The 24,143-nt window shown below is 45.5% G+C and overlaps 1 protein-coding gene across 1 annotated transcript in view; it reads left to right on the forward strand.

The window, feature by feature from the left end:
* The window catches only part of KCNMA1 (potassium calcium-activated channel subfamily M alpha 1), a 709,595-nt gene that overhangs the window by 503,763 nt on the left and 181,689 nt on the right, over positions 1–24,143 (forward strand). Inside the window, 5 exon segments of the mRNA XM_055325743.1 lie at positions 2,187–2,297; positions 4,831–4,936; positions 6,700–6,782; positions 10,571–10,640; positions 16,625–16,780. Of these exon segments, the coding sequence (XP_055181718.1) occupies positions 2,187–2,297; positions 4,831–4,936; positions 6,700–6,782; positions 10,571–10,640; positions 16,625–16,780 (526 nt within the window).

A 24,143-nucleotide genomic window follows, 5' to 3' on the forward strand; every position in this document is an offset into this window, starting at 1 on the left:
CCAGGCTTCTACTAGTATAGAACTTTGAGCTTTGCAGTGCCTGGGGTGGGAGCTGGCTGGGTGGTATTAACCTCTCAGCTCCCTCATCTTTGAATGGGGATAAGGAGCTTGCCTAGGATCACACACAGCCTTGGTTGGCAGAGCAAAGAATCCAGTCTGGCTTATTTTCACATCCAGGTGAGAGGGAGGGCCCCAACCACACATATGTCCTGTGGAGGAACCCTACGTTGGATTCATGCTGGCCTTGTTCTTAGTCATGGAAGTCTGCAGGCAGAAAGTGCGAGAATTGCCCCATGCAGCTCCAGATGTCAGTTCAGGAGGGAGATCCATTTCTCCGTCACTTTCTGAATACACTTGGCAAATTCAAAATCAGAAATCTTATTCAAAATGTGCAAATTCATTTGCAGCCTGTTTTGTCCATATAAATGCACTTGTGCTACAAGAAATATTTTAAAATATGACATGATAAAAATGTACATAACCCAAGCATTCTGTTCACGTCCCGTGTCCTAACAATGCGTACTTCTGGAGGGAGCTACTCATACGGGTTTGGGGCATTTGGATGGGTGGTGAAGGCTAGAGAACCTGAACCTGGCTGGTACTGGCTAGAGAACAAAGTGATCGTGTTGGAACGTCCCTTCTGAGGCAGCCCCCTGACGGTCTTTCCTCCTTGTGATGGCCTGGCGCTTGCCCGGCCACTAAGTGCAGCACCGTAACAATAACAGTCCATAATAGTGATATTATTAACTGCATTGTGCATATTATTGATTTACTCTTTGTTCTGCATCATTATCCTTTCACCAATGAGTTTACTGCCTTATTCTCACATACTTAGTCAAGCACCAAATTACAACGAAAGGGCAGGCTCTTGTAATGGCATCTAATGGAACATTGCATAAGTGATCATCACTTCCTCCCATTATGAGCTGCCTCCAGCCAATGAGCTTTCTGCCTTATTGGAATGTGCACAGAGCAATTATGAGGTGCAAGGGGCCTAGCCATTCTAAATTTTTTCCCACGAAATTACCGTGCTTCAGTGTTCGCCACCTGCCCATGCCTCAGAGCCCAGCCAGGGATTCGGCCTCTGTTACTAGCAGTCTGAGAGGCACAGAGACACAGGCTGAGCCCCTTGCCACAGTCTCCTTATTAGAAGCCAGCAGGTTTCCTCCCCACAGCCAGGCCTCGGCTTTGGGTTGTGGGGCTAACCCTTGCACAAAAGGGCTTACTCCTGATGGAGCATCAGATAGCAAATGTCTGGCTACCACGGGGTAGCCAGATTGGTTCAGATTCATCAGACTGGTCCAGGAGCACAAAGATGTTGGGGGGACTGTTGTCCTAGAGGTTCTGGAAAAGAGGAAAACCACCATCTCCAGAAACAGGAGTCCAAAGCTCCCTGGATCAAGGCAGACAATTCCAGCCTCATTCCTTTCTAGCTTCTCCCCATCTTGAAGTAAAATGCTTTGGCCCTTGTGGAAATCTCAGACACCCTAGGGAAGCAGCTATCTGGGGATACACAGCCTGCAGCATGATCTCCGATTCCATAGGCGTCCCATCCTCATTTAGCCCTGAGTAATGCTCACTTACTGTAAAGTGTTACATGCCCCCATTGTCGGAGGAGTTATGGCGGAAAAATGCAAAATTTCCTTTTTACTGCTTATGGCCAGCAGAACCCATAACGTGTCAAGCCGCACATTAGCCACCCTGATAAAAGTCCGCTTTCTTACACACAAAATCATCGTTTCAGCAAGATTTGTTATCTCATTACCTGATAAGCTCTATGTCATAAACCAAGACTCATTCGGTAAATCTCTCAAGAGGACGCTTTGTGGGCAGAAAGGGAAAGATATGAATCTGCAAGGGACTTGATAATGCAGCATTTAAGCACAAGCATAATGTCACTTATTGTTAAATGCATAAAACCACTTGGCCAAACGGTTGGGCTTTTAATAGGATTTTGTGCAGCATCAGGTGAGAAGCCATATGCCTTTTCTGCCGAGGAGTCTCTGAACACCTGCCAGCACCGCTGCTTTGCCTCACAGCCCTCTGGGGATGGGAGCTGGGCTTTAATTGAGGCCTCGGGAGGAGATGAATGCTTCCCTGCAGCTGTGAGCTTCCTCTGTTCTTGCGTGGGGTGGGTGCTGGGTCAGCGCCAGGCTGGCCCCATCTGACTGGCTTCTCCTGTTCAGGCACATTGTGGTCTGCGGACACATCACTCTGGAGAGTGTTTCCAACTTCCTGAAGGACTTCCTGCACAAGGACCGGGACGATGTCAATGTGGAGATCGTCTTTCTTCACAAGTAAGGGGCCCCTGCTGTTTCAAGACCCTCCATGCAACCAGGCACCCCGAGAAGGACTCCCTGAGTGTCCATAGGAGTGGTGGTGAAGGGGCCATGTTGGGGGGCAGTGCAGAGTTGAATTGGCCATGACCCTCCCCCCACCAGTGGCCTCCTTAGAGAGGACACCATGGAGCTAATGGAAAGGGAACCGACACATTAGTTCAGTGGTGAGCACGGCACCTGCCTCCATGGAGGCAATTCAGGCACATGTGAGTGAAGTTTATTATGGGGCAAACATGTCATTACTGTCTCATCAGCTGTCTGGATCTATTGGATCTAGGTGTGTTCGCAGTGTCTGGTGTGGAATGAGCTGTATGGTGTGGATGGATTCTTTACAACTGAAGGAGTGACATAGTGGCCAGGCAAGACCCAAACGTAAGAGGATGCAGGGTATAAAGTGCTTGCAACAGCTGCAACAGCAATTACTATTTCTAGAAACCTCAGTGTAGGACCCTGTGCTGGTCCCATCTCTAATCAACACAGGGAGTCAATGTACATTCTGTGAACTCAGAGGATTCCTTATGAATCTTGCAGAGTAAGTTACTTAGCCTCCCTGGGCCTCAGTTTTCACATTCCTAAGATGGGGAGATCACAATGGTTTCATTCTACCATGTAGAGAGAATGAAAAGAAATAGTCCGCGTAAAGTATACAGAGCAGAATCAGGCACACAGGAAGTGCACAACAAATGTTAGCTATTATGGTGAAAGATAAAATATATTAGGCTAGATAAGCAACTTAGAAGATAGGTCTTATCATGTTTATTGGACAGTGGAGGAAAGCAAGATCTCTCCCTCTGCTCAATGTTGTTGGGATTTTAAGCTTTGCCTGATCCCCTTTTAAGGAAAATGTTAGCCTGCCACAGGGATAGAGAGTCCAGGGACTCGGGCATGGCACCATCTTATATTTTGATGGAAATGGGGCCATCATAGGGCCTTCACTAGCCCCAAGTTACCAAAGGACAAAGCTTGTGAGTTGGTGTGGCTCCAGAGGGGGTTGATGGCTCAGGACTTAATCCTGCTCTGAGATCCCATGAAAGCTGATTTCCCTATAAGCTTCTGTTCTGTGCATCTCCTTCGTTTGACACTTATTCACAGAATACCAAACTGCCCGCCATGTTTGAGTGCTAGCGTTTTGCTTCTCAGCACTGAATTCTCCAAGTTCTGAAAAGACCAGCCGGGTCATGAGCACAGGAGCAGAGCTCACAGATACAATGCAGGGCGTGGCCTCTCATTACCAGCTGAGGGGCCCGTCCTCTGCAGAGCATTCTGGAAGGTTCCAGAGAAGTAGAGTGCATAGGTTCTGCCCTCATATTGGTTGGGCATTTCAAGATGAGCACATGTGCAATAATTAGAGCTCAACATCTAGCCTGTATTCACTGACTGAAGTCTATTTAGTCGAGAGGCACAATTGCACAGGGCATTTGCATCAGGGAGAGACCGCGGCTGACTTCCCAAGGGGCCTGACCAGTAATGGATCTCAAAAACTGGTCCAATTTGCACAGGCTCTGTTTCTCTCTCACCCACCGCTTGAGTCTGAATCAACAAGCTGGCAGCTCATACTTCACTTACTGGGATTCACTTTTGTGTCCCCAGCATCTGTCAGCGTCAGCATCGTAGTAGATGGCCTGGTTAATTAACCTCTTGCAGCTTTGGGTTAATAGCATCCCTTCCTCTAGGGTTGTTTTGAGGTTTAAATGAGTTAATACTTGTCAAGTGCTTGGAATGGTGTCTGCCACATAGGAAATGCTCAAAAACATTAACAATTTGCTCTAAGTGCTTAATGAATGTTAGGCAAGCGTTGACTAACACAGTTCTTGGTACCTAGCAGATTGAACGAAATATCATCTCCCAGGGCCTAGCCATAATACCTTATAGAGAGAAGATATATTTCATCTCTGCAGAAGTAATAAATGGATGAATAGGTCAATCAGTGTTTTAATCCTTGTCGTCCAATGGGAAAGATGTCTGTACAGCTCAACACTAAGAATGATGAATGGTGTACACATGTGTGGATCAAGAATAGTACCGAGAGTAAATTAACTCTGTCTGTGGCAGCTCACAGGTGGACATGTTTTGATCCAGGCCCAGGGGGATGAAAAGTCCACGTGGCTGAGAAGCAGAGAAGAGGCTTTGAGGGAGGGAATGACAGGAGGCTCTACCAGGGGCATCTTTGGCTAATCTCTGATGTCACAGCCCAGTGTCTCTATTCATCAGATGGGGATTCCACTTTTAACAAAGTCGAAGACATTTTATCTCATAGGCCTCAGACTTTGTGAAGACTGTGAACCTCTTGCTGCTGGTTTTGGTTTTCAGTGGGTGGGGGTTTTATTTTTCTCAAGTTTGAAACTTTTATGTCTGGCAAGAAAGGGGTCTGTCTTGAAGGTGAAAGCCTTTTCCTAGGTCTTTCTCTTTGGAAGTCAGAGAGAAAGAAGGCCATGGAAGCAGAAATACCTGAGTCTGTTTTATTAATGGTTGTTCTTTCTCTCCCTGCCAGCATTTCCCCTAACCTGGAGCTTGAGGCTCTATTCAAACGACATTTTACTCAGGTGGAATTTTATCAGGGTTCAGTCCTCAACCCACATGATCTTGCAAGAGTCAAGGTAAGAAAGAAGAGGTGACTTCTGTTTTTACTCCAACTGACAGGGGGATTGACTCTGTGGTGAGGGCATATGCCTCCTAGGAAGGCCAAGCATCACCTGCACACCCCTAATGAGATAAGTCTGATGCCACCAGCCTTGACATCACCCTTCCACTGACCCCAGAGCTTCATTCTGCTGGCACTTGCTAGACCACTTCCCTCACTTGGACTAGTCATAAAATGAAAGTTATTCTGCCAGTTCCTTCAATATCAGCACTCCTCAAGGAAGAAGACCAGTTGTATGGATTCAGTAGATGCATATATAACATAATAATCAAGATAATATTTAAGATAATTCCTATCTTAAATACTTAAATTGGATTCAGTGTAGTTCTGAAATCTATTATTTACATTGGAAAGGAACATGAAGGATAAAATATAAATAAAATTCTACCAGGCCGTAAAACATCTTGAGCTTCCTTTTTATTCACCACCAAAGACTAAAAGCACAAAACTAAACATGCAGATATCTGATATCACTGGGTAATAGGGTAATCTTTCATTCCAAAATCTATTAAGTTAGAATCTTCTTATAAAACAGACCTGAGGCTTATAAAGGAAAGGGATACAGCAAAGTGGCATCTGCTACTTGGCTCGTTTTATATAGATTTTGTAAGCACGTTCAATATTTGTAAGCATGTTCACTACAAATATTGGGTATAGATTAATATTGTGAATCCACTGACATCTAAATGTTAACTGTGGTCACTACATAATTTAGTCAATAATGTCACTGGCAAACATGAATAAGCCAGAAGGATCTGGGTAAATTCTTTGGATTATTAAAGAAAAGTAGAGACAATTTGTGACATACCATGGAGGAAACCATGGCCTCCCACCAAAATGCAGGAATGGTCTATTAAGTACAACATATCGAACGGGACAGATTGCAGACCTGAGCCAGCACAAGAATTCTTATGCTTATAGAGTCCAGTTAATATTATCCAGACATGATCCAAGTTATGACTAATGTGAAATCTAATGAGAACTTGGAGAAAATAGTTACTGTTCAAGGACCTAATTTAGATGCAAGCAATTATTAGCATAACTCATCATTCCCTCAAAGACCTAAATCTTATTTTGGCTCATGTTTAGATAAGTCAGTAGGTTTTGAGGTCATCTGTAACACATCATTTCATACACATAGATTTGTTGTCTTTTGAATATCTGAATGCTAATTGAATACTAAAGAATACTGAGTTGTTATCTGATTTAGGGCTCTTATTTTCCTTCTGTTCCAAAGTTAAGATGTGAAAAAGGTCAGATGAAGGACTTTGGAGTCTCAATTTCTGAATCCCCAACAATTCAGTTAACTTGGTAACCTGAGAGAAGTGATTTAGCTCACCTAATACCATTTCCCGACTAAAAAAATTAGGATGATGGTGTGGATCCGTTGGTTGGGAAAGGAGGCGGGGAGGGGACTGAAAGGCTTCATTAATTGCTATTTAAAGAAATCTGGAAAGATTACATCAAAGTGACTATGCAAAATGGAAAGTCTAATTACCAAGGTACAGGTTGTACCCTCTAACAACAACAAGATAAAATGTTTATACCATAACAAGAACTTGCAACTTACACTTTTGACAAAAACTATAATCTCTCAGTATTATTTTTTCTTTCCTTGCAAAGCACCAGATTCTCCAAAAGCCGTCAACAGAGAAAGACTGCAACCAAGCATGGTTATTTATATGTTTGTGTTTTGTGATTTTCCTTTTGGTGTCTTAGATAGAGTCAGCAGATGCGTGCCTAATCCTTGCCAACAAGTACTGCGCTGACCCTGATGCTGAAGACGCCTCCAACATAATGAGGTAACACTGGGGAGGCCAGGGGAGGATCTAGGCTTGGTGCTCTGCAGTCCATTGGGTGCCCTCTTGAGTTCCCTGCAGAGCATCATCTCTGTGGTACCTTCTCTCCCCCCTATGTACCCTACTACCTTGCCACAAGCATAGGTCCAGGGGGAGCTGAGGCACTGGTGGCTGTGGAGGGCAAGGACACAAGGCTTATCCTTGGCACATGGGAGCCCTGGGGTTCACAACTGGTCTTGGGTTTGAGATATTTCAGACAGGACTAGGAAAGACAGATTGAGATTAGGTATAGGCCTAAAGTAAAGTGCCATTTTCCCTAAGAGGGAGTGGACCTGAAATGACTTCACTGTGGGTGATTTTGTCCCCCAGAGGACATTTAGAAATAACTGGAGATGTTCTTGGTTGTCATAATGGAGAGATGATGCTGCTCACATCCCGGAAAGTAGAGGCCAGGGATGCTGTTCAATATCCTACGACGTAGAGGACAGTTCCCCACAGCAGAGAATTATCGGGCCCCAAATGTCAATAGTGCCAAGCTTGAGAAGCTCCATGTTGGAGCTTTCTGAGTGTGTCTATAAACATGTTGATTAATAGCCCCCACAAAGAGGAGTTGGTGGACTGATGAGCTTGTTTCAGCCAGTTTCCCAGGATGAAGCAGTGTCTTCACTGAAAGCCTTCTCAGTGCTTTTAATACTAAAATGCATTGCTAAGATAATGTTCTACAGAGAACTTTCTAAGGTAATGTTCTACAGAGAAGTTATCACACCTATTTGTCTCCAAGCCCCCCCCTTTTTTAAAGGTTCTTTTTTTTTTTTTTTTAGATTTATTTATTTATTCATGATAGACAGAGAGAGGCAGAGACACAGGCAGAGGCAGAAGCAGGCTCCATGCAGGGAGCCCAATGTGGGACTCGAATCTGGGTCTCTAGGATCACACCCTGGGCCAAAGGCAGGTGCTAAACCGCTGAGCCACCCAGGGATCCCCCAAACCCCCCTTTTTTACAGAACATCTGTGGGAGGGTGGGGAGCACACCATCCAATGCCCTCCTGTAAACCTGCTAGGCCCCTGGAAGGCCATGGCTTGGCCTGCCCTGAAGTGCCCGACCCCCCCACTCTTCACTCTTTTCTCATGTCAGAAGAAAACTGTTCTGTGACCACTTAATGACAAAAAAGTTAAGATATTTGGCTCTGGAGAGTTAAAGCCCCTTGGGGTTCTTCTCCCCTCCTAAGTACATTGCAGAGTAGTCAAGAGAGTTGGAAGGGAATAATAAAGAGATGCTTCTGGAGAAGAGATGAAGGAAGAGAAGACATTTCCCTCCCACTGCATTCCTAAGAACTCTTGCCTAATTGTGAGCAGCCACCCTTTGGTCTAGACAGACTGGCCTCTCCCCACAGCTTGGTTTGCTCCACAAGGCTCCGAAATTTACCTGGGGTGAGGGCTTGGGAAGTTGCTTCCTCAGGATGCTCCCATCTCCCTTCATTTGCTTCTAATGAGTGGCCTCAAATGACATCTCCGAGGGGGGGGGTCTCTTCCCGTGCACTGGGGATGAGCACGTCTTCCCCTCACCATCTGGTCCCTGTGTCTGGCAAGCGACATCTGGCACATTGTTCTTTCCTCTTGCTTTTCTTCAGCAACATGCTTAGTGCCGTTGTTTTAAGGAAGTTGACGCATGAACTCTTGTACGCAGGGGGCTTGCCAGCCTGCAGGGAAGTGGTGGCATGGGGACATGTGTCCACACCTGGGCCCACCCCCTAACTAGTCACAGCTGGAAAGTGACTATAACAGCTCAGCATGGGGGGTGGGGAGAGGGCTTCAGTGACCCTTTCCTTGAACTAGGATTTCTATCCTTCACCAGGTTTTTGTATCATTTGAGGTGATAAAAATGTAGCCTTTAAGGACCTAGGCGTCCTCATCTTTGGATTTTTCAAACATAAAAAACAAAAGAAGAAGTTTAATGTTTTGACCCCCAGAGAAGTTTGGGGCTAGTGTCTTTTTATTTCCCCAAAAGCGAGTAATTGAAAAATGAGTAATAGTTTTGAAATGGGCATTTCTCTTACTAGCAATATTTCATTTAAGCCCTGGCTGCAATAGGGCTAATACGAAGACATGGAAGTGACCAGAGTGTTTGGAATGAAGCCACGGCATAAAAATTACAGGGCCCAGGTAGCTTCAGAAATGAAGTTGAGCCACCCATTAACCAGAATCAGAACTAAGGCCCAGGCAGCAAAAGGCAACAACGGGAAGTTCAGGGTTAAAAATTGGGCTCCGTCTTTCCCTTATTTGTATAATCCTCCTTTCTCCTTAGTTTAATGAGACCAATCTGCCCCTTTTGAAATTAAAATGTCAAAGACCCATTTGAAATGAGCTAATGCAGAAAGCTGGCCCGGGCTGTGAACTGAATTCTGAGGGCTGAACCATGGCTCAAAGTCCTTGAGTTACAAGCACAGGCCAACACCACACTTTTTCAAAAATAAAATGAATTCCTTCAAGTGCAAAAGCCCAGGCTGAATTTGTGCAGGAAGAGGCTTCTGTGTGATCCATTTCCTAAATTTACAAGTTGTACCTTCTCAGACAAAACTGCTCCCTGGCTGCCTTCTCTCCATTTTTGCACAAAAAAGGGATGAAGCATGGAGCATTTTTTTTTTTTTTTTTGGTGCAAAGTGTGTGGGGGTGGTCATAATAAATGCACTTGCATTTCTGATTAGGCTTAGGAGGTGGGCCCTTCTGTGGAATTCCGTTCTTTAGCCTTCCTTGTCACAGAAGGAAATGTGCAATGTCACCTCTGACAGAGTCGGTAATGACAAAAACCATAACTTACATGTGGAGAGAGCTTTTAATGATTTCAAAGCATTTCCACATCTGGTCTTTCATTTGCTACTCATACCAAAGCCTGTGAAATAAATAAAGCAGGTACCGTTGCCCCCAGCGTCCAGATGAGGAAACAGTCACAAAGAGCCCAGGGATTTCCTGAAGGTCACCCAGTTCCTTAGTACAAGACTGGAACTGGAATCCAGGTGTTTCTGTTCCTCCCCTTGTAGCCTAGTGACTGTGTCAGGGAGCCAAATCTAGGGGGTGGGGGAGGGCAGTGGTTCATAGGGGGTATGGCTGAGGGCAGTCTGCTGGTGGGTAGCTGGGAGAGGGAGTGGAATTTCCACCAGACTGTGGCCCCCTCCAGGCCTTGGTGCTCATTTCCAACCAGCATTAAAGTCATCACTTAGACACTATTATCTAGCAAAGGCTGAGTCATTGATCGCATCATAAGAGCCCTGCTCAGAAATCCTTTTTGTGAGTGGCCATGTGTGTGTCCCAATTAGTATCATTTGTCAGGCTGCTTGTTTGATTTGTCATTGTTGTCTCAAGTTGTTAACTTGGGGAATTGGACTCAGAGCAAATTATTTCTAGGCTCATCCCTAGGGTATGTGAGATTGCAATCCTCCTTCGGCCCCATGAGTTAGGCTTACTTTATTTAGATGCCTATGTAGGCTGTAAGCCCGTGACCCCTGCTCGGGAGCCCCCGCTCCAGTACACACATGTTCACATGCCCACACCAAGACACCACAGGACAGGATTGCTCTCCTCTTATGCCCAGGACACGGTTTGTGGCCTTTTTGTTGATGTCTTTTTCACACTGCCATGGGGCAGGGTGATGGACACACAGTTTCACTTGGGCCTGTGCCCGCAAGCCCTCAGGATGCCAAACTCACTCCATCTGGGCACAATCAAATTCACGTTCCCATCAGACTCCAAGAGTAAGGCGGACCCTGTCTCAGCTTTGGTTCTTTCTTCCACAGAGTAATCTCCATAAAGAACTACCATCCGAAGATAAGAATCATCACTCAGATGCTGCAGTATCACAACAAGGTAGGCCAGCCACAGCCCGAGCCCGTCCCAGGCTCAAAGGTGCACGAGTGTGCGAGGTCTCTTTCCTCTCGCTGCACAGCTGCGTATGTGCACACGCACATACACCTGCTGCTGCAACCCAAAGGCCTGGAAAAGGGGGTGCTGGGTAAAATCCTCCCTGCCCCCCCAGGGCCTTTCTTTTCTTTTCTTTTCTTTTCTTTTCTTTTCTTTTCTTTTCTTTTCTTTTCTTTTCTTTTCTTTTCTTTTCTTTTCTTTTCTTTTCTTTTTAAATCCAGGGCCTTTCTTGAGTGCAAACATCACATTTACCATTAGTCACTGGGAAGAGGCATCTGTTGGACCCCCAGGATCAGAAATATCGATATAATCTTTGATCCTGGTTCAACAACTTCCCCTTTTATGTGCCTCGCTCACTTCTGTCAGTATTTACTGACATCCTGCCCTGTGGTTGGCGTGTCAGCTGGCCTCCCCAGCACCCACACAGGGATAAGTGAAGGAGTCCTACTTCGTGCCTTCAGGGACGAGGGGTAGAGAGTGTCCCAGGCAAGAGGCAGGGCTTTCCTACCAGAAACCAGGTGACCCAGAGAAGCAGAACGTGTGGCGGGTGGAGAATGTGCAACACGAGCAGTCTCAAATTCAAGATGAGAACTGGCTCGGTCGAAGTCAGGAAAAGAGTTGCTCTCCAGAGATTAAACAGAAAGGAGTCTTCCCAGTCTTCTAGTTTACAAGGGGATTGGGAAGAAAACAAGTGCGGGGAGTCTGTGCTGTTGCCCTTGCAATGACTTCTCAGTCTCTCACTCAAAGGCACTGCTCCTCCACTTGGCCTGTCACTAAACTCCCCGGGAAACAGCTTTGGGGGAGGGAAGGTGGCACCTTTCTCTGTTTGATATGGAACTGGTTATTCCCCATAATGAGGCTCAGAGACCAGAGGCTGCTCAGTACCTGGAACCAGGTGTCCTGTCTGAACACAATAACTCCCTGCTGGGTTGTGAGTGAGTGTGTGTCCCATCTTATAGGCCATATTCCCAACGAAATAGGCAGTCAGGTGACCCAGAGAAGACCCTGTTCTGCCAAATGCACCAGTGCCATGCCATTATTTCTTAATTGCTGGCAAGTGCTGCCCCATTTTGCTGCGTGGAGGCCCATCAGAGGCTGCTGTTGAGTGGAGCCTGCTGTCGGTGACTGGCCTTACCACTTGGGTCTGCTGCCCACTGCCCAGCCCTCGGCAGGTGGTTCCACTGCAGAACGTGTTGCACTCCAGCCAGTGGGCTTGGTGGTGGGCACCCAAGGTCTCATTGTCCTGTTCATCTCTGGAAAACCCAAGGACCCTGAAGAGATAAAGTGAGGATTTGGGGTACTCAGAAGCATCGGACTGGAGTTTTTTGACAGCAGCCTCTGTAGATGGAGGTAAATTTTACACATCAAGGCTGTGGCTGGTGACAGCTCCTAAGGCAATAAACTCTTCTTTCATTTATGATTTGAAATTTCATTTAGTGTGGGAGTGCTTTACGCTGTTGTTTAGGTTTTTTGGCTGAATTTAGATTGAATAGGAAAATGAATGTTGTATGTTTAGAAGAGGTTGTCAGTTCCTTTTTTTCTCATTCCAATGAGTACCGATACCACATCTTCAAGAAATTCAGGAGGGTTTCAGCTGTGATTCCTGTCAGACTCTGAAGTAGCTCCATGGACCTAGGATCCAGATGGAACCTGGTCAGTGCTCACATGACCATAGCCAGCCAAATGTCTTTTATAAACCTTTTCATGGTACTTATTCAGGAACAACGATGAAGAAATCAACTGATCCATGATAATTTACTGAAAACATATTTATGTAGAACCACCCCAATTTCAGGGGGGTTTCAGGGTCAGGCAATATTATGTGTGAGACTTTGCTCCTATAAGATTAGTAAGGGTACAAGCGATGGAGTGACTTTGGCCCAAGACATTTTTCTCTACCATTTCATTTCTCTCTTCTATCGAGAGAGCAAAACGTCCACTGGTCTTGTCATCTCATTCCTCATGGAATTGCAAATGAACACTTGCCACCCTGCTTTATAATTGTGCTATTTCATGAGATGCTCCCACCCTCCCTTAAATATGTTTTTCTTCCCATTGCTTACAATATTATTTTTCTTCCTCTCTCTGTACTTCCTCTTCACCATGACTAAATGCCCAGAGAGCTCCACGCATTAACACTTGCTTTCTTCAAAGACCCTGGTATGTGTGTGTAAAGTTATGTTACAGTCAATGTACTACAGTACAAAGTACTGCAACTACAAGATGGTTAATTACATAATTGGATACTGGACTTAAAATATAAAGAATTGCAATTCCCTGTGCTCTAATGATCCTGGTATTCCAGGGCCTAGAGGGATGTAGGCAAGCTGCCTACTTTCTCTCTGTGTGAAACTGGTCCTAAGTTTGTCATTGTAGTAATCTCAGACATTTGTGTCATATTTTATGGGTTTTAAAGAGCTTGACATCCATTATCACATTTAGTCCTCATTTGACCATCTGTGCATGCTAGCATCCCAGTGTGACTTCAGACTGGGAGTCTACGCTGTCTCAGACAGAGCAGCTCTGGTGTGTACAACTCATGGTCACTTGGCAGGCAGTGCTAAGGACAGAACTGCCGTCACCTTCTCTTTAAATAGAGCCACACCCCACTGAACCAAACTGTGGTTCCTCACAGCAGGCCTTATATAGTAGGACTGATGTTCTGTAAAGTAGATCTGAATTCATGGAGAGAAACACTCAGCCCAGCCATCTCTGAACACAGGAAGAAGATGGTATGGGGCATTTTTGATTTGAGTGCAAATGTCTTGAAGCTTTTCAAGGAAAGAACAGTTGCCTGTTCTTTCAGTTTCACTTCTAATGACTTAGCTATTAATGTTTTTTTTTTTTTTTTTCCGAACAGATTCTAGAACAAGAGTTCTTTGTCTGGGACCTGGAAGCCAAGTCCCAAAGGCCCAATAGAGGAGCAAGTTCTTTGAGCTTTCTCACTAAAACCCCTTACACACTTGGGCAGTTGTGTTAAAGTGTTTTCTCTGAAATGACTTTTATTCATTATGGTGGCTTCCTCAACGTTGTGTGTAGAGGGGAGAGCTGGAACTGGGACTGGAGTTGATCTCTCCTGGTTTCCCAGGAGAGCCTATTTTCACATTCCTTCTTGGGATGGGGAGTGATCCTGTGGCAGATCAGAGGGAGACCCTGGTCCTGCTACACCAGCTTTATCACGCCTCATTCTCCAGAGAGGATTTGCCTCTAGACTCCTGGGCAGAAATACTGGCGTTTTCTTCGGGCCCAAATGTCCCTCAAATGAAGGACAGAGGATTCGGGTTCCTGGTGAAATTTTGCACACACAGATGTTCCTCCTAGCCTTTGGTACATCCCTCCCTGCTCCCTGCCCCACAGTTGGGAAAGATATGATGGCCAATAAAAAGAGGCCATATGGAAGCCTGAGAAATGAAACAAACTTGAGTTTCCCATGTAATCACTGTAAAGTATGTCTAAGGAACTCAAACCAGATGGGGACATAGGGGACCCAAAGCCCAAGGGTCTGGACTTCATACCTTCAAAAATATGGCACATGGGGATATGGAACACTCTGGAAAAGGCTTTATTTGTTTGTTTGAAAATGCCACAGGGGTTATGTGGCCTTCAAATCTCCTTTCACACTCAATGATTTATTTGCTCATCACTTAGATTTCCTTTCTCCTTATTCTTCCCAGATGATATGAATGCAAATGAGAATTTCTCCCGAGACTGGTATCTTCCCTCTGGTATCAGTAAAGAGGGAAGGTGGCCTTTGCAAGCTGCTGAAGAGTAGGCAGAGAAACAGGGTAAAGGGCAAGACTATTTGCTAGAATCAAGACCGTGATGTGAGAAGGTCTCTGATACCCAACTTGAGAGAAATTACCATCCACTGTGGCCCACACACCAGACTTTTTTTTTTTTAAGATTTTATTTATTTATTCATGAGAGACACACACAGAGAGAGGGGGGCAGAGACACAAGCAGAGGGAGAAGCAGGCTCCCTGCAGGAAGCCTGATGTGAGACTCAATCCCTGGACCCCAGGATCACTACCTGAGCTGAATGCAGATATTCAACTACTGAGCCACCCAGGTGCCCTCACCCCAGACTTTTTTTAACCATGTTATCATTAGAGAGGATACAGTCTTCTCTCCCAGGAGTCACCACTGCTGGATTAGGACTTGTGAGACTGTCATAGGACTTTGCAGGAGTGGTTATTTCCGAAAGCAGAGCAAGGAGCCATTGGACTTGCTCTTCGTTTCCATGATGGTGTCTTCTACTTTTCTAGTAGCACCACTGTAGTTGTATTGTCCTGACAGTGAAGGGAAGCATTCTGGGTGCTCCTGCTGTTTGCTGGTACGTGGAGAGAAATAGTAATTTCAGAGCCATAAAGCCTTGGCATCAGCGGGGCCTTGGCAGGGCTTACCGCTTCAACCTCAAACGCAAAGCAAGAGGTCTTTCTATTATGACTTGGAAAAACACTTACTGAGTTTTTGGGACAAAGACCTTGCATTTTTGGAGGTAGCTTTCTCCATTTATTAGACAAATTACATCCTTAGAAAGTTCCTTTATGAAACAAGCCAAAAAACTACTTTCTTGTAATGTACACGAGTCAGTCCTAATTCTGGCCCCTGGAACAAAGCGAGACAAGCCCATCTCTCTTCATCACAACAGCACCTGAGGTATTCAGAGGTAAACCAGCCTGTCTCCGTGAGGGTGTGGTCCTTCTGGAGGCCAAACACTGCTGGCTCTCTTACCTGTTTCCCAAAAGATGTTTTTCAGAAGCCCCACCTCTCCTTGTGCTTGTCATTTTTTTTTTTTCTTTCTGGAAGTGATTCAATTGATCAGTTTTCCTCTTTAAATCTGACTGTTACAACTGGATCAAGTACTCTGGAACTAGCCTGACCAGTTCACAACAGAATGAAACATTCATTTTCCCTTGATCTGGAGACCATTTCTAACAAGCAAGCATTGGCTTTCTCTGTAATCTGTCACATGGTTGGCCTCTTTCTGAGGTTTGAGTTAGCCACACAGTTAAGGTTTTTCTTTTTTCTTTTTTCCTTTCTCCTCAGCTCTGTTGCCAAGTTAGGTCTTCTCATTTTGAATTTATACAATTGATTTTTTTTTTCAACCTAAATGCTGTGCTTGACATTAAGGCCTTTAAAATCTTTCCTGGCTGGTTTTCTGCCCATTTTTCCAACCCTGGAGTAGTTTTTGAATCTTGATTCCTTCATCCGATGTATGATCTCTGGCTCTTTGCTTCAGGCCACTTAAAAGTAATCGGATGAGCATATGTCTGGGTCCTTATCTGGAGGTGGAACCTAACTATTGAATAGGGTCAGTCCATCTGCAAGAGATTGTAACATGTCTACACTGTGATTTGCCTGATGATTTAGATCAGTGCTTCTCAGATGTGCTCCTCAGATCAGCAGCTCAGCAGCACCTCAAAATTATTAGCAATGGGGATTCTCCAGCCTCACCCCGAACCCTACTAGATCAGAAACTCTGGAGGAAGGGCCAGCAGTATGTGTGTCAACTCTCTGGGTGATTCCGATGCCCACTTAGGCTTGGGAGCCACTGGCCTGGAATATTGGGGAGGCAGAGAAAAGAGAATTCTAAAACACGCAGGCATCTGACACTCTGGGTCTGTTTGAGAAGCCAATTTATGAGCGACCTATCCAGACATCCCAAGAGCGTGGGCCGATGTGTGGGCTGAGGGGAGAACCTGGGTTTGGGAGGCACAGAAGCGGTGTTCCAGAGCGAATGTTGAAGACTGAAGTGTACTGAATAGGGGAGTCAAATAAAACACCAAACACCAGGCTTGGGTGAGGGAAAGAAAGGATGAGTCTGAATGCCTCTGAGTAGTCGGGCCATGCTGCATTTCCCAGAGGAGATTTGCAACAATTGAACATTTAGCAACGTAAGGTCTCATACCTCACTTTTGCTTCCACAGGCCCATCTGCTAAACATCCCAAGCTGGAATTGGAAAGAGGGGGATGATGCAATCTGCCTCGCGGAGCTGAAGCTGGGGTTCATAGCTCAGAGTTGCCTGGCTCAAGGCCTCTCCACCATGCTCGCCAACCTCTTCTCCATGAGGTCATTCATAAAGGTAACGTCTTGTCCTATTAGAGCACATTAGCCCCAGATTCAGTTTGTCGTGGGGTTGAGTAGAGAGCACAGCTTAAACTCAAAACAGATCGACGGGCTTTAACCACTTTGGTTAAGGAGAGATTCCTTGTTACAGATTTGGGCACAAGGCCAACTTCTTTCAAAATTATGTTTTTATTTTTATTTGGCACATCCACGGCCATTAAATGATTGTTCAAAGCACAATCCTCTCTTTTTTTTAGATAAACCACATGTTTATCTATCAACAAAGCCTCCGCTGTTAAAACAAAAATATGATTTATATGCATTCCATATGGCACCAGAGTGCCTAAAGAAAAGAATTATCATTTTGCTCTTTTACATCAAGTGGCTGGTGGACCTCTCACTGTGCGGATAAATGCAGACCATGTGTTTGTGCTGAAGCCCAAACCCCAACAACATAATTCATTTATTTATTTCTGCACAATCAAGGAGGCCAGCAGGGCTGACATGCCATGGTTATTTGAATGGAGAGTGAAACGAGGGACCGAACCCTCAGCAGCGGCGCCCTGTACGCCGTGAGATGGGCAGTCTGGCTCTGCTCATCTCCTCGTCAGCCGGCTCACCCCACAGAGCTGACTGGGCAGCCACCCCAAAGTCTCCAAAGTGGCCCCTGCCTGCTGGTCCAACCCAGGCAATGAAGGACCCAACTCTGTCCTCACAGGCTGGGTCAGCACATTTTCCAGACCAGGCCAGGCCCATTTCCAGGACATTGGGTTGAGAGTCCAGGCTCCTACTGAGAGGGCTTTTGGAGTGCAGGATAATGATAATACCAGTCCCCATCCTTAGATTGTTCTTAGCCTAGACTGTCAAGGAGGCAGATCAGGACAGTAAAACCTGCCCAGTTTGGGCCTTTCTGACCTGGCATTGGTGGCCATTAGCTCAGGATCTAGGCTTCCATTCCCCTTCCTGCATTAGTAGTGATAGAGGTGGGAAATTTGTGAGTTACCTGGAGGTCTCACAAGGCGGGCTAGAAGCTCTGCAATTGAAAGTGTGAGACCTCCAGCCTTTTGCTGCCATTACTGCTGTGTGTGGCACCAGTGGTTGGTCAGTTGTTTGGGGGAGTCGAGGCAATGGCCCTGGAGGCCGTGGGAAGGATGAGTGAGAAGAGTAAGGTTACAGGTGATGGGCTGGTTCCATGTGAGTGCTCACCCTGGGCACCCACAGCCGTGTGGTTAGAGCAGGGCTCTGCTCTTCTTTAGGTCCTTACCCTCTGAACCCACCTAATTTACATTACTTATGCAATTCATGGATAATAATCGTTTATGTAAAAGAACAAATTGTTTTGGAGACCCTTCAATCACTTTAGCAAAGGGTGGCTTGGTCAAAAAATTCCTTCAACTCACTATGTACCCAAAGACCCCAACTCCACAGAACTCCAGGCTCAGACCCAGCCCACAAATAAGGACGTTGTGGGGTTTTTTGTTTGTTTGTTTGTTTGTTTTTGTTTTTGTTTTAAATGGTTTCTTTAATCCAGGCTGCTATTCTCCTGCCTGGATGAAACTGAATGCAGGCAAAATGGAGTTGGCAGGGGGCTCTGTGTGGCTGGACTTAGAGACATGCCCCAAAGCCAGATGTAGTCTTGTGTCTCCCATGGCTCTTGTGTTCAACACAAGGAACCCAGATCCTGGGATAAAGGACTGTCACCAAGAAAGCTCCTCTGGCTCATTCAACCAAGCTCTGGTGGTTTCCTCCAGCAGGGAATGACCCACAGGCCCAGGCACAAGGTCTGAGACCTGGGCTCTGCTTCCTTATGTTGATGTAACACGGTCTTGGCAGGGCCCTACCGCACATGGGGCACTTGACATGCGTATGTTTTGATTTTGTGGTGCCTGCATGGAAACTAGAGCTGCCTGTCAAGAAAATTAATAAAATGGATGTGACGCTGATTCCTCAGTGTTATTACCAGCAGGGATAAAGAACTTCTGTCCAACTTTCTTCAAGACCCTGGAGGGCCTCACCTCTGGAGCCAAGGACGTCCCCTCCAGCCCAACTAATCCCACTGCCAAGTTCCTATTTAGGAAGAGCCTGTGGAAGAGACTGGGCTGGGCCCTGGTGTAACTGAAAGCACATTTCCCTCCTAGGGTTGTATTACCATGTTATTTCTGCCCTGGGGCCAGCTCCTCCGTGTTTGGAGGTAGCTCTCTGAACATGGCCTCCTGACATTCAGGTGGTCTTTGTGTTGGAATTTGCTAAGGTGCATGACCTGGAAATAGCAAGATTTCCCTTCAAATATTTTTTTTTTTTCATTTAAAATAAGGACAGCCTGAAGCGTGTGCCTCTCATTCTGTAGTGTCATCATTGTGCACTTACCCTCCAAATCCCTGATCCTTGTCTCTTTTGGGTCACAATAAACACCATGATGATGTTCTCCTTGACCTGTTTTGTGTATTATCTCCCATTCCAGAAGTCACAGAGCCTTCACTTATTTTTATTTGGTGTGTATTGCAGGGGCAGATGGAAAAAGGAATCTAGAAATGGATGACTGTTTACAAAAATTGCTTCCTTCCCCAGTATCCCCCATTTTCCTCCAGCAGAGAATTCACCAGCACTTCCACAGGAACAGGCAGGCCTCGAGGATGGAGGGAGGTGAGATGGGGCTTTGGTAGATTTCATCCCTTGAGGACACTTAGCATTTCTGGAAGCAAGAGGTGGAGTGTGAGCTCAGCCTCTCCTTTGCCCTGGGCAGGTACAGTGTCTGTTTCTTGGCTCTGCAGAATACACTGTACTCTGTCTCTGCTGAGCAGAGAAGAAAGGAGGACTGACACTGCGATAATATATCACAGGCGGAAGTAGCACGGTGGCTGCCCACCAGGCCTTTAGTGGCCATGAGACCAAAAGCCAAGACTGAAAGTGAGGATTTCAAAGCTCAGCAAGAGCGAGGGGCTACTGGTATGCAGGGGTTACAAAAGAGACCCAGACCAGGGATACCAGGAAAATATGGGGAGCACCTGTTTATCCCCTGAGCGATATCATTTTCAAAGTCCCTTACCATAGGCCTTCATTGCCCTCTGAAAGCCTTGCTCCCATGTTGGATGTATCATCTCCGAATTGGTCTTAATATTTCGAGAATCTATATTTTTAGCCAACGCCTTTGGGGGTAATGAATTCAAGTGTGCTAACTACTGTTAAAGACTTTTTCTTGGCTATTTGTATTGAATTTGGTCTGCTCAACCTTTAAGGCATGCCCTCTGCAGTTTCTGGTGTGCTGGGATTTGTGTAACAGATCCATGCTAACCTGATAGCCAATGACTTCATGAAAGAGGCACAGGTTGGCCCCTCGGGTCCTTGGACCCAGAAGCCTATTGCTAATGGCAGGCTAAGCATTTTCTGCAGCGAGTATCCAGTTTTTGCCCCAAATTCCTCTAAGAAGATAAGGTGATCATCCTGGTTCCTGTGGCTTGTCTATATCTACATCTTCGACCAGGTCTGGAGCATCCTGTTTATTTACACTCTCTGATCTCCTGCCACCTGCCTGTGAGGGTCAAGTGAGAATCTTCCTGAGGCCTCCTGTAAAGACCGAGACAATAAACTTATTTAGCCTATCTGCTATTGCCTCGTAGCTGAGTCCCTGAATAAGTGGCCACACTTACCCTCCACTTGGCTTCCTCCTTTGGATGTATTCTAAGATCCATTGATTTTTTTTTTTTTTTTTGGTTTGAGAGTTTTAGCATGTAATACTTAAGTTTCTCTTCAGCATATGTGGTTTCAAGTTGGGGCTTGACCTGCCATCTTGGTGAATTGTGCTATTATTCTTACTAGGATTAGCTGTCCTTGGACATGATAAATTGTGTGTGGGGGTGTTGTGTATAATTTAGAGAGTGATTAACTCTTAACATTTCATTTTAGTCTGTACTGAGACTTCAAAATTTAGCAGATTTAAATTATACTCAGAATTGCCAACTATTTTAACCCTGCTAAGCTACGAAGCACACACTCATACATAAATACACACACATCCTGGAGCGTGGCATGTACTCTGTAATTATTTCTTGTGGGTGAAATGTTACTTAATATTGATCACAACATGGCCTCCTCTGTCACCTTTTCTATTTCTGAGTGAGGAAGCCATAGGAAAATCAGGTCCGTGTTATTCAGAGTGTATCTTGGCTGAAGTGGACTTTGCTGGACATGAAAACCATTTGTTCGTTATTGATATTACCACATTAAGATAAACTTTCAACAATACATAATCCTAGCACAACTTGTAGGCAAGGGAATCGTTTTAATACTTCTATTTTGGGTTTATGTTTATGTGCATCTATGTGTTTTTTATATGCATGTCTAAAAAAATTATGGTTTAGGAGCTGGAAATACAAATCAAGACTCTACTAACAGCTGAACTATCTGCGATTCTAACTGTGCCAAGCCCTGTGTTAAGTGCTTTATAGACATCGGTCATGTAATTCTCACAGTGGCCATACCCACCACTGACTATTATTACCCACTTTCCAGTGGCAGACACTGTGGGTTATGAGAAGTTCAGCAGCCTGAATGAGGACAAAACACCTAGAATTGACAAATGCATGTTTCAAACCAAGCAAACTGGTTCTAGGTCTTTGAGTATACCAGGAGGAAATATGGTAGAGGTGCCTGGGTGGCTGAGGCGGTTAAGTGTCTGCCTTCAGCTCAGGTCATGATCCTAGGGTCCCGAGAGCGAGACCCACGTTGGGCTTCCTGCTCAGCAGAGAGTCTGCTTGTCCCTTTCCCTCTGCCCCTACCTCTCACCCATTCTCTCTCTCTCTCTCTCTCTCTCTGGCTGGCTCTCAAATAAATAAAGTCTTTTTTAAAAAGAGGAAATATGATAAATCGTAAGGGGGAACCTTAGCTAGTGCTAGCATCTTAGCTTTCTGTAGTTTATAGACATGGTTGCTTTGATAGAGACTCCCTGGGCACCTACTGTATTCCAGAGAGGGTGCTAATCACACTGTCATCCTCATGGCTAGGAGGCACTCAGAAGCTTCAGGAAGCTTCTGTTATTACTGGGATGGGTGGGCACATCCATTCTCTGTGTCTTATTGGCCTTTCTCTCTGGCCAGCTCTATAAGGGCAGAAATCACTGCATTAATGCATGTGAACCTAGCCTGGGATGAGTCAGGGTAGGGAAATATGATCCAGGCTTTCCAGAAGGAAGTGACATAATTCACTGGTGTATTCAGGGGGTGCAGCTAATTGGCTTTGGTAGGAGCCTAGGAGAATATAAACAGTTCTTACTGGCTGATGGGTATAAGCTCTGCAGACCTGAGGTGTTCATCCAGGTGAGGGAGACATACTAGAAATAGGACCCAGCCCTGTGTGGAGTGGGAGGGAGGTGGGTGACCTCTGAAAGGGGTCTAGAGCTGCAACTGATAAGGTTGGGGTCAATCTACATAGAGTAAGTTAGATAGTGAGAGGCAGGCTGTTGCTTATTCCACACTCATGGGTGATGTCATCCTAGTCACAAATTGTGTCATGACAGTGGACTTCTGCAGATATGTTTACCAGCGGAGAGCAGGTCCCAATACAAATATACTCACTTCCTATAATCTTGTTTATTCTCATAAGTCCTAGATGTATAGAGGATCCCCAAATTTGTATCTCCATTCAGAACCTCTCCCCGAACCCAATATCATCTAACTGCCACTCAGCATCTCTATCAGAGTGTCTCATCTCATCTGAGGCCTGGCATACCCGGAATTGAATTCCCGTTCTTTGTCAGGAAGCCTGGTCCTTCCCTTGTACTAATGGAGATGCCATTCTTCCCATTGCTCAAACTGAACTATTTGGAACTATCCCTAGCTTCTTTCTTTTTCTCACACACTATGTTCAATCCAGCAGGAAATCCTCTCAGTTTGACTTTCCAAATATGGCCAGGATCTGAGTACTCCTTCCTGTCTGATCCAAACCAACCTCATCTGTCTCCTCAAGCATTACACCAGTCTCCTAACTGGCCTCCTTGCTCTGCTTTTATCCCTCCCTCACTCCAGTCTGTCCTCAGTAAAGCATCCAGAACAATCCTTCACAAGCATGAACCAGATCCTATCACCCTTCTGTATAAATCTTTCCATGGCATCCTATCTCACCAAAATAAAGTTCTTACAAAGTTCTATAGGTCCTAAGCAATCCTCACTGGCCTCATCTCATAAGTGCTCTCCTGCTCCTTGCCCTCAGCCACACCATCTTTGGCTAGTCTGTGGGGTTATGCACTTGCTGTTCCTCTGGCCGAAACACTCTTCCCCTAGTAGCTTCCTGGCTTCCCTCTATCAGACCCTCCATGTCTTTGCTTAGTGTTAATTTCTCAGTGAGACCTTTCTCTAAAACACTAGGATTGCATTTTTAAGAAAGGCTTAAAAACAAATTTTTAATTGAAGTATAATATACAAACATAAAAATGTGTCTCTAATAAATGGGCAACTTATTACTTATTCACAGACTCAGAACTCCCATGTCTTGAGGACCTAGACTGAGAAGCCATACATTATCAGTACCCCAGGAGCCCATTGATTTAAATATCAGTGTATGTGTGGGTCTGTTCCAGGGCTGTCTTGGGGAGAACTGACGTCTCCACGATGTTGAGTTCTCCAGTCTAATGTAGCATATCTCTGAGAAAGAGATGCTTTGCCCTTCAACAGTTTTCCTGGCAAATGCAGGAGAATCAAGAAGGAAGTGACTAAGCTCCTACACTTCTCTGGGGCTTTCCTTCCCTCAGGGGCTTCTGAGGGTCCCTAGAGGGAGGAGATGTCCCACTTCAACACATTCTCCAGCAGGGATTTAAAGGTTCTCCTTGGCTTCATGGGGTGGGTAACGTTTCCATACCTAAACACATCAGAATGACATTTTCAGGATTTATCCCACCCTTCCCTCCACAGCCCCCTGTGTCTATCCCTTCCCAGTGTTCCTGGCTTTGTTTTCCTCCGTGGCTTCATTTATTGCCTCCTTTCTCTAAGACAGTGTAAACACCGTGGAGCCTGGGGCTACTTGCTGAATCCCTAGTGCCTGGAGCAGCCCTTGATGATGCACAATAGGTACTCAATAAATGCCTGTTGAACAAATAAATGAATAAACTGGTCTCAGCCTCGCCTGGCTAGCCTTTATTACAGAGACAGCTGGGTAGGGCCAGGACCGCAATTACAATCTGGGGTGATTTTGATGCTGAAAACTTCTTCCGTGGCTACTGTGTATAGTTCCCTTGCCAAATTAAAGGGCTAGGACTCCACGTGGAAACGAACTACAGAGCTTGGCGAGGACGCGTGGAGGCTGGTTACGTTTGGTTATAAACCATTTCGACTGCCAGCAAATCCAGTCAGTGTGTGGCTTAAATTCACAAATCAAAATAAACACCCATG

The sequence above is a fragment of the Nyctereutes procyonoides genome, unplaced genomic scaffold, assembly GCF_905146905.1.
Source record: "Nyctereutes procyonoides isolate TBG_1078 unplaced genomic scaffold, NYPRO_anot_genome, whole genome shotgun sequence".
Classification (NCBI taxonomy): Eukaryota; Metazoa; Chordata; class Mammalia; order Carnivora; family Canidae; genus Nyctereutes; species Nyctereutes procyonoides.